The 15,863-nt window shown below is 39.7% G+C and overlaps 1 protein-coding gene across 1 annotated transcript in view; it reads right to left on the bottom strand.

Moving 5' to 3' along the window:
- The window catches only part of fndc4a (fibronectin type III domain containing 4a), a 28,745-nt gene extending 14,576 nt beyond the window's left edge, over nucleotides 1-14,169 (bottom strand). The window contains exons 1-2 of the mRNA XM_072696488.1: nucleotides 13,268-14,169; nucleotides 206-321 (exon numbers count right to left, since the gene is read on the bottom strand). Coding sequence (XP_072552589.1) covers nucleotides 206-321; nucleotides 13,268-13,343 — 192 coding nt within the window. The 5' untranslated portion in view covers nucleotides 13,344-14,169. The remainder of the gene's footprint in view (nucleotides 1-205; nucleotides 322-13,267) is intronic.
- Between the last annotated feature and the right edge of the window lie 1,694 nt (nucleotides 14,170-15,863).

Raw genomic sequence — 15,863 nt, 5'->3', positions numbered from 1 at the left:
AATATAACCCATAATATATGTTTGTCAAGGTAATCAAATATTGTTTTCACTTGGAATTAATAATAATAATAATAATAATAACAATAATAATAAAAAATAGGGAAGTGTATCTTATTCTAAGCCAGACTTAAACCTTTTAGGCTCCCCCAACACAGTCTATAAAAACCATGGACCTAGACAGCTGAGGGTGAGTTATAGTTCTTACCTGTTGTAGGATGGAGAAGCCAATGATGACATCACCTTCTGGAACCTCCCAGGACACTGTTGCTGAGTCCGCTCTTAGGTTCATGACTGACACGTTTACTGGCGCAGGGGGGCGGTCTAGGAAACAAAATATAGGGCCTTAGAGGTTTGATCATTTACTTTACAGCGATTTGCACAAATGGATTTTAACCTTCGAGTTTCCCAACCGTTGCAATGAACACACACACACACACACACACACACACACTTATGAACAATATGTTGAGCTGGGCATCTTCAGCAACAGCAGACAAATGCCTTAAAAATAGGCTACAGACAGAGCAATAAAAGAACATAATAAAGAATTAACAGAATATACTAACATATTAATCTTGTGTGACTGTGCAGTACTTTTCTTTGTATTCTATTACTTCATTAAATAAGGAAATAATGCACATTCTTAGAGGGGGCTACACATTAAATAATTGGCATGGCTTTCTCAATATATGATTACAAATTTAAAAATTTAAACCAAAGAAAGAACATTGTTGCTTTTTTTAAGCCTAGCCCTAGCAAAATGACATTTCAGGACTCCTATTACACTAGAGTTCCATTAGCCGCACGGACAAGCCATTACAATCTCTTGGAAAACAACAAGAATCCATAAGTTTGAAATATGTTGCAATACATCCATTGTTTACTTGTTTTTCTTTCTCAAAGTATTTAGGTTTCTTGCCAAGAATGCTATCCAATCTGGCCAACTGGCTTTGGAATGTAAAACATGCACCTGCTGCCATGTTCTGTTCCCCACAACACCTCCCCACCCACACCTCCATCCGACGAGCTCTCTGAGGTCATGGAGCTTCTTTTGAAAGCAATTTCAGTAAAACACTCCACGATGTTATGGGATTTTAATCTGTTTTCCCCTTTAGAGCTGAACACTTCACTGCTTAAGCAGAGGCTAATTTTTTTATGGCAGTCTCAAGCATAAGCTTGCATATCTCCAGTGCTATAATGGCGCTCTGCTCAAAGCAGTGGCTTAAGTTCTGAGAGCACCCTGAGGTAAGAGATGGGCCAAAATCATTTCTCAAGCCTGTTGCCCAAAGTTCAAGTACATTTGTCTGTTCACGTGAGCGTAAACATCCGTCTTCTTTAAATGCTCTTTTTTTTTTCTTTTTCTTTCTCTCCCAACTCATTGAAAGGGCACCTTCTTAGACTGCCAAGGAAAGAGATAAGGAGACTATGGAATTCCGGCTACAATGTCCATTAATTTTGGGTTGGAAATCCAAATGGAAATCTTTTTTTTTTTTTTTTTGATAGTCAGAGACATGGACTGGAATTCAATCAAAACGTATCAGTCTGGATAAACTCAATAAACTCAATATAGGAGCAATTGAAAAGAAATGAGATTCAGGTGGAATGCTCTCTCCACTGCTGTATTTCGGTTGAATTGCATTCTGTGATAGAGCTTGATTGAATTCCGGACACTGTGTCCTGCGTTGTGCCTTTCTGTTTTCACTCTCTTTCTTTCTCTCTTTTTTTCAATCTCTGCTGCTGGGTGCTCTATCATGATTTAGCAGGCAATAGACAAGCTAATTAGTCTCACAAAAGGCAAACTCCTAGGCAGAGACCACACACTGACAGATTCAATACCAGGGAGCATGCCTCTATCGCTGAGGCCGGGCAGAAAATAGAAAGTTGGTGAACTGGCCTGAACTGTGTGTTTTAGCGCTGGCATTTTTCAACAGCTCCTTCAAGCAGCACACTAATGGACTTTATGTGTTTGTGTGGGTGACTGCAAAAAAAAAAAAGACAAAACAGGATAGAGCCACTTCTGTTCCCTTCCCCAATTTACTTGATGTGCTTGTGTCAAGCACAACAAATGCTTTCACTTTACTGAATTATGTAATGTCTGCTTTGGCTCGTTATGCAATGATTCGGAATACAGAATTCTGTACTAGCTGTGTTCAGCGGGACTGTCAGCTTAAACGGCTACTTTTTTCCAAAACAAACAAACAAGGAAATATTGCAATGCAGATCATACTCAGAATGTTGTTTCATGTTCATCTGTTTTCCCTCATCATACCAGCACTAACCACTGCTAGATTGCTAGAAATGGCTAGTGTTGCTATAATATCTCTATTTTTGTGATGCTAGAACATCAGATCTTATAAGCAATAAAGATTTTCAATACTGAAAAGAAATTCGATTAAAAATGTAAAAAATGGCAGTAAAGTTGCCGGTAATGTGTCTATGAATGCAATTACAATAAAAATGTGTGTGAGTAAATAAAATTTAAAAATCTGTAGCAATTTATTTTTGTAAATTACAGTGAAGCTGTTATATAAAAACACCCCATGCAATTACGTTTCAGTGCCAAATGACTGGGATCCAACCCAGCACTATTTACTATGACTTTAAATAAGTAGTAAATAGTGTCACGATGACATGTACTCATTCTTAAACTTCCATGCTTATTTTACCACTTGTATGATGTCGTTTAATTCCCTCATTTGCATGTGCCATAACAACATAACATTCATAACAACATTGTCCTGTTAAAACACACACACACACACACACACACACACACACACAGGGGTCAGGTTTACAGTAATAAGCACATTTTGAAGTGTTTGGATTGAGTATGATGGCTAACATCACAGCTGTAGCTAAGATGAACTTGATGTCTCTTGCAACATCAAATATTTAATATCTTGATTTTGACTGGATTTTACTGGGGACAAGTGATCGTCACCATGGTGACTGTATGAAAAGGATTGTGCTACTGTGCCAAGTCAATTAAAACATTAAAAGCTATATGTATGTCTTTAGTGGTGAACAATGACTATTAGAGCTAGGACTTCAGACCAGGCGCAGAACTGCTGTTGCTGCTGTTCTCCATTTCTGACAACTGACTGAAGAACATTAGTTATTAAAACATAAAATTAATTACATTAATACAAAAAAAATGATAAAACATTAACAGCAAATGAGCATTATTTTACAATTACACATTATTGCTGTTAAAATACTTTTCTCAATGTATTTTTAAATAATTTCAGCACAAGCTGAGAATCCTTAGTTAGGTATTTTTAATGTTTGGAGTTATAGTGATCAACAATGTTTCCCTTTTTTCTTGCAGAAATGAAACAAGACAATCAGTCAAAGATCGTTCCTAGAGCTGTAGACTCTCATGTAGGATTGTGCGTTTGTGTCCCAAAGCATTATGGAAGCTTGAAAAAGCTAATAATGGTACTGCATTTATGCTCTTTGCTTCCACCTTAAATAATACTGTAGGAACTTAAACTAATGCACCATTTAAAAAGGTTTATTTGTATTTACTGTGATATTTTCATATTTTTCATATTTAGTTTATAGTTTATACTTCGGTGAGGATTGTTTCAATTTTTTTTTGCTTTTTTTATGTGGATTGTAGTTTATGTCCTTTTTTATTTGTGTATTTGGTTTTATTTATCATTGCTCCCTTTTTAAATGGGGGTCATTTTATCACACTGCTAATCAATGCACAGTGATAATGGTGCCAAGGGATCAGAGAAGTGACAGTCAGTTGTCAATAATTCCTTTCAGTCTGTGACTCTACACTGCAAGAAACAAGGTCAATTACAGTGGACTCCTGACTGCGGCTGTCAGTAAAGACTGTGTAAATTGGAGGTAGAGAAAGGCTGGCTGACTAGACTGGCTCAGCTCCATGGGTAATCATTAATAGAGATGCTAGGGACTGTTGTCACGTTGGTAGAAACCAACTGTGACATCAGAGGGTCCATGGGTCACATGAATGGCCCCATCTGTTTTAATGAGGCCCTACATTCAAAGCAATTGTGTGTGGTATGTGTGTTAGAAAGGGTTATAGTGAGGGCAGACTGATGGATATATCATTGCACTGACCTCTAGTGCAATGGATCCCAGGCCATAATTGCATTATTGTACTTCATTAGGAACACTATGCGAATACTGGGTTGGGACTGGTTGCTCAGCCTATATTCTTAGTGGATTCCACATAATGTTTGAGACTGAGAGGTTTGAGAGATTGAGAGGTTTTCAGGAGCACTTTAATACTGTAAATCTCCCATTCTGCCATATCCCAAAGTGGTTCTATCTGATTTTCGATAAGTGAGAACTCATTTTCACAACTTTTATTTCTTCCATTGTGACCTGGTGCATTATCATGCTGGAAGCAGCCATTAGAAGATGATACATTGTGACCACTGAAAGATACACATGGTCTGCAACAATACTCATATAAGCTGAATTCAAATTATGTATGATTGTTATTAACAGTGTGCCAAGAAAACATTCCCCTGGCCCTATCTGGCCCTATCAGATGTGTACCTCAGCAAAAATACAGATTCATCAGACCTTTCTCCAGCTGTCTTCAACGGGCCAGTTTTGGTGAGCCCGTGTGCACTGCAGGCTCAGTTTTTTTGTTCATGGCATACCGCTCTCAAATTCACTGATATCACATTATTCCCCATACTGACAGTTGAGGTGGACAGTACTTGGACTGGAGAGCTGTTGGACTCTGCATGGTTTTATGCAGTACACTGCTATTACCCAAATGACTGATTAGATAATTGAATGAGCAGATAATTACATATAAATGTTCCCAAAAAGTGCTTAGTAAGTGTAAATATCAGTCATCAGTCAGGTTATCATTAGAAGTCTGCATCAGGTGAAGGCAGACTGATCTGAAACAAACAGAAAACGTTTTCCAAAGGTTTCTCTTTCGTACAGATTTTTACAATACATAATTTGTGAAAGCAATCATTCATTTGACTCTGATGTAATTTGTGACCACATATATACTGTGCATTTCTGAGTTCCTCCTTTTTGCTTTTAAATCGCACCCCCACATGCTAAACATGGCATTATTATGGCCTTGGTATACCTCGATTATCAATCAAACTTCAAAACTAATCAATAAGTCTAATTTGAATTCATGACGCTTTTAGAATGATACTTCTATATAGCAATATGGCAGATATATCAACATATCTGCATAACCATGCATGTACTTCACTAAATACAAATATTCTTATGGACTTCATATGCATGTGTAGATTAAGGGGCCCAAGCATTACTCATTGTCTTTCATTTCTAAATGTTAGAGCCCATCTCTCTGGCTTAAGCATGACGTTTACCTTGCTCAGCACACTCTATCAACAAGAAAGCTCTTCGTTCTCTAAGTAATAGAGGTTGCAAGTGCCTGTAAGGTTTTTGCAGCATGCAGAAAATAAACTATGATCCATGACTGGGCATAAACTCAGTGCTGAAACAGGAAATGATTGTTTAGAAAGAAGTGGACATGAGTTATAGCAGAGCTCTTATAGTGCCAGCCAGCTTTTGCTAGCACTAAGCACAAGCTGATTGGACAAGAAGAGGGCACAGGTTTGAAGTCAGGAACATGGACATATTGGTATCTGTCTTATTATAGTATTGGTCCATTAGTGATACACTATATCTAGTTTAAACTGTAGCTGTTTCAGATTCAAATAGATAAATGCTCAATAATGGCAATGTAAGCTTACGTTTGCCCTATCAACCAATCCATGGTTGATACATTTACATCTATAACTCCCAGCTTTTTAGATGATAAATCCTTTTTTATGACAAAAAACTTCCATTACATAAATTCTGTTTCCAGTCTTTTCTTCTACATACTTTCCTTAAGGGTCTGTTTATTATAGCCACAACATCTCAACCAAGCAAGTCAAGCATACTCAAATCGCCTTACGTAACACACCATCAAACCAAACACAGGTCACCCTGGGTAAGTCAAGGAGTATACAGTAAAAAGCAAGAAGCCACACGGGGCACAGTCATCCTGTCAGACTGAATCGCAGGATATGGTTTCGTTGCAGCACATTAGCTGATCTTCAAGAAGCGTCTTGAGTGCACAGGCAGGCACTTCCCCAGAGGTAGCTTGGGGAAGGCCTTGAACTCGTGGCAAATCTGGCCACCCTATGCTCAAAAGAGCAGAAGGAACATGCTGGTCATATGTATTCAGATGATTGTATTCACAATCATGTCTTCTTCACGTTGAAATGACATTGCTGTCTGTTCTATTATAAAAAAAAATACAAAAAAAAAAAAATACTACAAATAATATTCTAAAAAAGTGTCCATACTTAAGCTTGCCTTTAACTGCAAACACAGCATAAAAGCCCATTTTGTGATGATGTTAGCCGACACACTTCTGAATTGCTTTTTCTGACTTCAGATTCAGGTTTAGACTGAAAATCATGCATCATTGTCTTTTTTGTCGCTGTTGACTGTGTAACTGTAGTAGCTATTGCTATGTTGCTGTTTTCCGGCATTTAAAGAACAAGTTTCTGCAATAAACACATTGTTAAGAACTGTGGTAACACAACAAATCACCGTGCATGATGAATAGTGCCATAAAAAAGTGATGTAAATACATAGCAAGAGTACAGCTTAAATGTTGCCTATCATGAATCCCAGCTTGAACTTTCCTTGAACTGCCTTTCCACATGCATAGCCACAGGAACATATTTTGGGTACGGAGTGTAGCTGCGTGTCCAGCAAGCATGGGTAAAGGTAAAGGTAAAGGTGCACATATTTGTCACTGTACAGTGTACAGCGAAATGTGTCCTCCGCATTTAACCCATCTGGTAGTGAACACACACTCACACACACACACATGTGTTAGGGGCAGTGAGTACAGACACACACCCAGAGCGGTGGGCAGCCAACTCCAGCGCCCGGGGAGCAGAGAGGGTAAAGGGCCTTGCTCAAGGGCCCAACAGTGGCAGCTTGCCAAGCCCGGGAATCGAACCCACAACCCTGTTATCGATATCCCGGCGTATGGGGGGTGGTCATAACGCAGGCTGCACAACTGCCTCAAGTTCAACTGAGCTTGCAGCACAAAAACAGCTGCTGAAGACATATTTAACTAAAGATGTCTTGTGCAGACACACAGTGAGCAAACACGTCTCCCACTGAAAACAAGTGGGAACTGCAAAGTGTTATATGTGTGGTCAGTGCCATTATATCATAACATGTTTCTGCTGGACAGATACTATTAGTGGAAACAGCTACACTGAAATACACACAAATAGCTTTTTTTATGACATTTTTACAAAGCTACCTACTGCAATGTACATCTAGAGCAGGCGACACAACCCAGATCAACATGTGTGCAAAACAATAGAGCTCATGTGTTGTGTGTAAAACGTGTGAAGCAGTGACGGCTACTCTTACAACAAACCTACATAACCAAGCTGCTTTTTAGGAAAATATACATTTCTTCATTTTTGTGGGCTTTTAGAAAAAGCTGTTCGTCTACCCAACAGCCTTACGATGCAGTTGTAAGCTGCTGATGTAAGTAGCTGTAAATATTTGACTATTATAATTGTTCCACAATAGTGAATTGTGCTTTGGTCATTTTGGTCATGGTTTGCTATTTACTTTAAGGAGAACTTAACCCCTTAAACAGCCTATGGCCCTCTGGTGGGCTTCTATTACCAGGTATTAGCCCCACCAGTTTGTACAGAGGTCCCTGTAGTCACTGAATAATACACATTAGTGTGTTAAAGGGTTCAATTATATTGGTGACTTGTTATGGAAGAAGTCATGTAGCAAACTATAATATCTGAACGTCCCTTAAAGTGATAGTTGAATTCCCACAAGGGGAAATGGTGAGGCCAAGTGGACAAGGGCATGTTTCAAACTGTGGTGAAATATTTCTCTGGTTTCTCCTTCATACCGAGATTCTCGAAATATCTCTATCCAAACTGCAGTGCAGTCTGGGAAGGGGTTAACTCTGAATCCCCTCAATTGTCTCTGTTGGGTGTTGGATCTTGTGTTGATCTGCACTGTCCTGATCCCACCAGGACTCATGCCATGCACACAGATGGAGCTCCAGACTGTTTTATTACCGCAGAGCGTTGGAAGCTGCAATTATCCCTCAAGGAGAGAACAAAGCTGTCCCCTGAAGCCAAGTGTAACCACTGCACCAATGTTACACATGACCTTGAAAAGCCAAGGGCCACAATTAGTTATTTTTTCACAAATATACGTATACATATGAAAACAGGCCCTACACCCATGACTAAAGCAGACTGTAATGTTTAAGTAATTATGAGACCTTGACATTCGCAGAATCAGTGATTTGTCCCTTTTGTCCCATATTTGTCCCATCAGTATAGTAATTAAGTAGTAACTTAGTTTGGCATAATGTTGAATTGCACTGAATATATGTAAAACATAGCATTTTAGAGCAGAATTCCTGTTATAATTTGTCTTAATTTAATATATAGGAAAACAATGTATTAGTGTATTATACCATTACATCATTACACAGTATATTTAATGTTTTTGTGACATGTTAAGTTAAGTAAACATTAATTATGCATTAGAATATTGCAGAAGAGTGTAAGACAAAGAAAAAAAATGTCCAGAAAGGGCCAGTGTGGCTGAAGGTTTCTCTTCCAGCAAAGCAGAACACCTGCTGGATTATTTGAATGATACTTGCAGTCATACCATTGATAATGGGTTTGTCTTTTTTTTTTTTTAAACACTAGCTATTTTTTTTCTCTTGATACAGGCAAGTCTCAATTTGAGTCCTTACCTCTGGTACAGACTTCATATTTTCAGAAATAACAGAGTGTCTTTTTTGATGGTAGTTTATTCAATTGTTTATTGCTGAGAAATTCCATGGTGAGAACATTTTCTCTGTGCATCATTTATCTACAATAATACTTGGTTTATGTTTATGTTTACATTAGTTATGTTTACATCCATTGGTTATAAGTAGATTATCTTATTTGCATTTCTGAATGCTTTGTTTAATTGCTTTAGTTTATTATTGGATAAGGAGTGTGAGTTTGGGTCTTTTTTCAAACCAGCACATCTTATTGACCCCACTAAGGTTAGAAAAGGCTGATCTTGCTGACTGTTGAAGTGAAGTTATGAGTTATGAAGCCTGGAATATGACCTGAATGAATATGGTATGGGAACAAAGCTACTTCACACCATTGTGCACACATGCCATATACAGAAATGGTTCTTTAGGGAAGCAAAAGTTCTTCTTCCATGGACTGATGCATATGACCTCCTAATCATTCTGTTTGCCACCTCTACTTTTGCTCACTCCTTATATGGACTGAAAGTATTATTTAAGAGAATAAATAGCAGAAGTATGTTTAAGGCACCAAGGTGGAGGAATAAAACTGACCCTGATTCTGACTTCTTCACCCATTCATACAGTATGAATAAGGGGAATGTTGCATTCCAAATTACTAAGCATCAATTTCCCTTAAATTCAGCTGCTTTATGATATTAGCATTATACATACTCATGTATACCTATACAATAAATATGTTAAAAATATAAATACCACATTTGGCTCCCAAAAAGGAACTTTCAGGAATACCCCAGTATTTTTCACAGTTTTCTATCATGGCCAATTTAGATACTTCTGTAAACACCAATAATAGAAGCCAATGGCAATGATTTCAGTGACTGCATTTTCTAAACTGTAAACTGTGTGTAATCCGACCACATGCTACAAATGTGAAATTTGATGGACACCTGGCATTGTTACAAATACCACTCTTGGCACTGTTGTTTTAAAAGTGCAATGCACTTTAGGTTACTATCCTATTATTTAATTGAGAAAGGCTTATGTCCATATTATAATGCTATGAATATAGCATCATCCAGATGCCCCTTTGAGCTATACGTGTGTTTTGCCTTGGACACAATATTCCCTCATACCACCATGCACCACTGAACAAATATAAATCCATCTCCTCTGTGATGAGTGACCTCTGGTGCAGTCTGACTCATGAGGTTGGTCTCTGTGTGTGTGTGTGTGTGTGTGTGTGTGTGTGTGTGTGTGTGGTTGCTCCGTGGTGTGTAAATGCCTCTCTAGAAGGGACCCAGATGGAGCCAGGTGCCAGGCTGAGGTTAATGCAATCAGGGACAGCGCTCTTCTGTGCGTCCCTCGTCCAGCCCTTCTGTTATCTTTTTTAACATTCTGTCAAAAAATTTCTTTTCTCTGCACACACATCTTTAATAGAAAAACATGAATTTGATGTACAAGGTTTTGTGTTTTTTTCTGAAATCAACACAAGCTTAAAATATATATTACATAGCACACCTAATATTTTGTTAAATGTCCCTTAGAAAGCTGCACTTTGACCAGATGCTTTGGTAGTCATCAACAAGCTTCTGGCTGAATTCTGATTGGTAGAGTTTAGAAGTAGTCCTACTTCTTCATCACTCCATTATTCCACTGTGCAATGTACCAGTCCCATTGGCAGCTACCTCCCCCTTGCTTGGTACGGCTAGTACCTTTACTTTTCTATTTATATTTGTCTCATCTTACCAAAACATCTTTGCTCCAGAAAGCTTTTCTTTGTCCATGTGGTCAGCTGCTAACTTCAGACAAGCTTTAAGGTGTTTTCCATAAATTCAACTGCTTTATAATATTAGAATTATACATACTCATGTATACGTATACAATACATATGCCAAAAATATGAATACCACATTTGGCTCCCAGAAGTAACAGAAAGCTTTTCTTTGTCCATGTGGTCAGCTGCTAACTTCAGGCAAGTTTTAAGGTGTTGATATTGGAGCAGGGGCTTATATCTTGGACAGCAGCCTCACAGTCCATGGCAATGTAAAACTCTTTTGAATGAGGACAGATCCATACTATGTGTTGGTCGATACAAATCAATGCTGTCAAACAAACCTTTGTTATGTGTGCACAGAGAAACTACCTACTGTAGTCGATCATAATCACTAAAAGGATGTTAAGAGGCCTTGACCTTGGAAGGTTAAAAGACATTTCAGCAGAACTGAATTACTCATCAATCAGTGGGTATATGTATATCTTCAACCCTGTGTGTATACTTTTTACCCTGTGCTACGTTCAGAGAACCTCTTAAAAAGTTATAAACTGTGCACCAAATTCTTGTAGTTTAACATTACAGATGTATATTCTCACTTATTCTGCACCAGTAAAAGAACAGTTCAAAGAAATCACCAAAAGCCCAATATTACCATTGCATTCATGTCCAACCACAACTGCATATAAATCATGGTGGGGTAGTGTTGGCTCCGAATTAAGTCAATAGTATTATCAATAGTATTGTTGATGATAGGGTTGTGGGTTTCATAACTGGGTTGACTAAGTCTCCTAAAATGAGAGTTTTACAGAAAAAGAAAAAGGCAATAACATCACACAACTTTTCAGGAAGAAAGGTGGATGTTGCCTGTAAGCTTAGTCCACAGTGAAATACATTTAATCAGTGGAGGCAAAGTTTTTAGCAGGTGTTCATACTAAATGACAGTCAGAAGCAGTTTCAGGCTCAGCAGCCCTGCCGCCCCATCCCTATATCATAGCCCTACTCCCAACAGAAAGAGCATGTGAGCAGCACTGTGTTAAACGACTTGCCAACTGGCATTGTAGTTACTTTGTAGTTACCAACAATGTAGTTACTTTTCCACACCCTGCTGCAAACCCGAACATGTCTTTTATGCTAGTCTGGTGTTGGTTTATCCTGGTCTAGGTTTGGTCTGGTGCTGGTTTAGTTAGCTGGTCACCCCAAGATGCAATTCCTGGTCGTCACACACGGCATCACATTTGCAATTTTAACTTGCTGAGTGTTTATTTCACAGGTTTTGGTATCTTTACATCAATAGATTAGCATGCTAATGCATGTGTCTAACTGTAAAACATCTGGCTATTGTTTAAAATAATGAAGTTGCCAAGTTTGTGCTGCGTTTCTAACGTTGCTGTAGTCAAACATTAGTGAGGAGTGTTATGCAATAACTTACAAAGCTGTGTATTAGTCCTAAGTATTCTGGCAGAATTGTCAGAGTTATATGTTACAGTTTCAGGATTGGGGTGGTGGCTTGGGGGAGGTTTGCAGAGGCTTGCTTAATGCAGGTTCTCCATAGACTTAATTGAATGTTGTAATGCAATGTGCAAAGAGCAGCATCCCCTTCGGAGCCAAATCCTATCATTTAATACATGCGTTCCCCTCTGTCACCACGTGCACGACATGCTTGAGAAATATCTCTTGCATATTTATTGCTGCCTCGCGAGGGAGGTTATTGGATTTTAATGCTTACATATTCTGACGTGCATTATGTCTCTCCCAGCAGCTCCTGGAGTGTTTTTTTTTTTGTTGTTCATTTCCAGGAGCAGATTAAAGATGCACTCCTTCCTTGCTTTCGGAATGCAGCGCGTGCGACTTTTCACTTCGGGGAGCGCGAGGACTTCAAACACCGAACACGGAGCTGAAGAGAACGGAGCGCGCGATTCTCCTCCCTATCAAAAGCTCCAACCCCCGGGGGGCTCTCTGACAGAGCAAGACGGGGGTAGAGTCAGGAACTTGTTGTCTTTTAAGAATGCGTGGAAGGCTGCTGTGGCAAGAGAAATCTGTACTGGAGCACTGACGTGCTATGCCATTGCCACTGAATAGCAAAAAAAGGTGCATTATTAATATTCATATTTTTTGATCTGTGCTGTCTGTTAAGTAAAATAGACTATATATATAGGCACAAACCCTCACAACTAACACACACTGGCCCCATCTGGTAAAACATTTGACGCTATGAATCAATAGTCAGACATATTTGTCTATTTGCAATAATAGATATGTCCTTTTCCAGCGATGCGCAAAGAACGTCCTCAGCTTACAGCCCATCTACGCCGTACTGCCACTGAGCCTCAAATAAAGCACCTCATTACCATAAGATTACAATGAACCCTCACAGTAACCAGATTTCTGCTGTTTATAGCCCATCAAAGCGAGGTCAAACCCCGATCTAACAGGGTGTATTCTCACGACCAGCAGTAAAACCCCTGTATTTAGAGCAAGTCCCACTTATCCACAGGTCTACTGAAAGCGCAGAAACCACCCACAGCGAGCAATCATTCCAGCGTCCATTGAAGCTATCAGCTGACCGTTCCGACTCACGTTTCAACAAGGCTACAATCACGTGTAGTCAAACATCTGGATCTGTTGCTGTATGAGAGAAACCACTGCACTAAAGCAAAAAGACATGCATGGCCATGTGAACTTACTTGCTCCGACCAAAAACATGTCAGTGCCGAAGAGCAACAGTGCGACAGAGTTAAAGAGAAGGAGGAGGCGAGCCATGTCTTGCTTGTGGTACCGTTTCTTCTCGCGCACGTCAAAGATTCCTGATCGCTTCAGGTAACCTCGCTCGGCTCTTCATCCGTTCGTCAGTCCCATCTACAGCACGATAAGCTGAATCCCGTGCGTCTAACACAGCGCACCCGTACGCGTCGATGTGCAGAAAGTCACTCAACTTCTCCAAAGGTCATGCTCATGGATACTTTCTGAGCACGTCCACACACGTGCATGTCATGATGCGGCTCTCAGGTGTGTCGATCGAACTGCTTCATCTGTGGGAATTCAAGCCTTTGAATCTCCAGGTGAAAATCTTCCAGGGCTTCAGTCAGGGCTGCAAGCCTCTTAGTCACTGCAGATTCTCCCTCCACATACCAGAGAAGAACGACAGTGTCAGTTAGAGTTGCTTTGTCCTTCTCGTATCCGAAAGACCAGGACGACGTCCTGATGTTAACTCCTCAGCAGCTCCGGCTTCTCTCTTCAGCACCGCGGTCAGCGCCACAGTGGGCTGAGCTTCAATGCGCGTCTGGGGCAAACGGAAATTTAAGGACGTCACCTGTTCGCCGTCTATAATAAGGTAAAGCGCTCCAGTCTTTGCGCCGTTCTGCTGCTCCCGCACTTTGCATTTAGACACAATCCTGGATGCGATTAAAATCCGCGATCAATCAGACTCCAGTCCCCGTTAGATGCTGGTCAGCGTCATTGCCCGCTGCTGTCCCTCCTGACGCGACGCAAGAGCCTCAATCGCACAGATAATAAAAAAAATAAAAAAACAAGTTGGTCTCAACACAGCCTGGCAAACCAGCTCAAGGTGAAAAGGCTGTGGCCATTTAATCCGACTTCACCTTCAGATGCTGCGCAAAAGTTTCTCCACCTTCCCACCAGACTCCACCAAAGATCAAGACATGCACTGACATCTTACTGGAACAAAAAAAAATGGTGCTTTGTTGTGCCAACAACCTCACATTAAGCCTGTGACTCTTTTCGATTTGGTTTTTAAAGAAAATAAATGGGATGATGTAACACATCTTAATCAGGTGCAACCGTGTGACAGGCCTGAGTCATGTTGCATTGAATGCACACTGCAGTACACATGGCCAAATTCCTGATGAAATACCATGGCATTGCATTTTCCCAAACCACCACGATACCTTGCAGACATCAATTGCTTCATACGGGGACATCTGTTTAGGGTCTAAACACTTTAAACACAGAGCTCTGATCAAACTTTGACATATACTCTTCATGGATGTGCATGAATCATGGCAATATTGTGCCTTTTAAAGATTTCTTTAAATTGTTCTCTTTTTTTCTGTGGCAAAATGAGTCTGCTCCTGCTCCAAAATTGATCAAATTGACCAAAGTATGCAGCTGTCCACACATAAAAACAAGACCCTTCTGGGGGAATGAGGAAAAGATTGTTGTTTGTCCACAATCGTTAGAGCTATTTTTTTGGAAGAGTAAAGGGGAAGCATTCAGCCCCAAGAGCCCTGTACCAACTGTTAAGCTTGGTGGTGGTAGCTTCATGCTCTGCCGTGGTTTTGCTCCAGTGGAACTGAAACACTTCACAGATAAAATGAGAACTACTTCAGAATTCTTCAGCATAACCTCAAACCATAGGTAAGACAGATGAAGCTTGCACAAGGGCTTTAAGGGCTCCAAGTGGTCCAGTGGACTAAGTTGCTGCCACTATTTGGCTTGCTCCTTTAGGGATGGGTTGATGGCACTTCCTCCTCACATCAGCTCAAGTGTCTGTTAGCTGTTTCCTTCAAGCATGCTGGCTACCTAGCAGCATTTCAAAAAGAGATCATGGCTGGCTTCAGAAACGTTTGGACACATTTCATTATATAGCTTGTTGGTGCAGAAATCCTTCCACACCCTTTACTTATCTTGGGATGGTGTTTAATCAGAGTGTGCTAAGCTTGATATGTTATAACGTTATATATTTTTGTTTTGTCATGAAAAAAATAGAAATCCCTGGGAGAACTGGGTATTATAGGGAACTAAAAGTCATTCAGACAGTAATCATCATTATTTAATGAGACTGATCATTTTAAGACTGAAGAAATCAAATGACCTTGCTGAAAGTTTAATGATCAGGCAAGTCTTCGGAAGATCAAATCTACCAACAGCGGTTTGATGCCATAAAAATGCTCAGTTTTTGACCAGTTTTTGGAACAGAACAGACACATATTGGCTAAAAGCAAGAGAGCACTTTCCATTTATTTGCTTTTCAGTTATGATGGCTAATTTAATAATATTTCACATTCAATGAAGTTGTGGTCTGAACTCTGGGGTTAGTCTAACGGCTGGCCCCATTTTCTCTGTATTTTGTTATTAACTCTGGTCTCTGATCTTTGCTTTTCCAAATAATGTCCAAGACTTCTATATTTAATCTTATCATAATCATAACAAGCAAGCTCATATACACCTTCTCTGATTTTATAAGTATTATACAGGATACACTGCAATTCCAAATTTTTGTACACACTTCATATACACTCTGGGAAACACATGTCGTGTCAC

This window comes from Salminus brasiliensis, chromosome 1 (genome assembly GCF_030463535.1).
Source record: "Salminus brasiliensis chromosome 1, fSalBra1.hap2, whole genome shotgun sequence".
Classification (NCBI taxonomy): domain Eukaryota; kingdom Metazoa; phylum Chordata; class Actinopteri; order Characiformes; family Bryconidae; genus Salminus; species Salminus brasiliensis.
The sequence above is the reverse complement of the archived record's forward strand: the minus strand, read 5'-3'. Positions and strand labels throughout refer to the sequence as shown.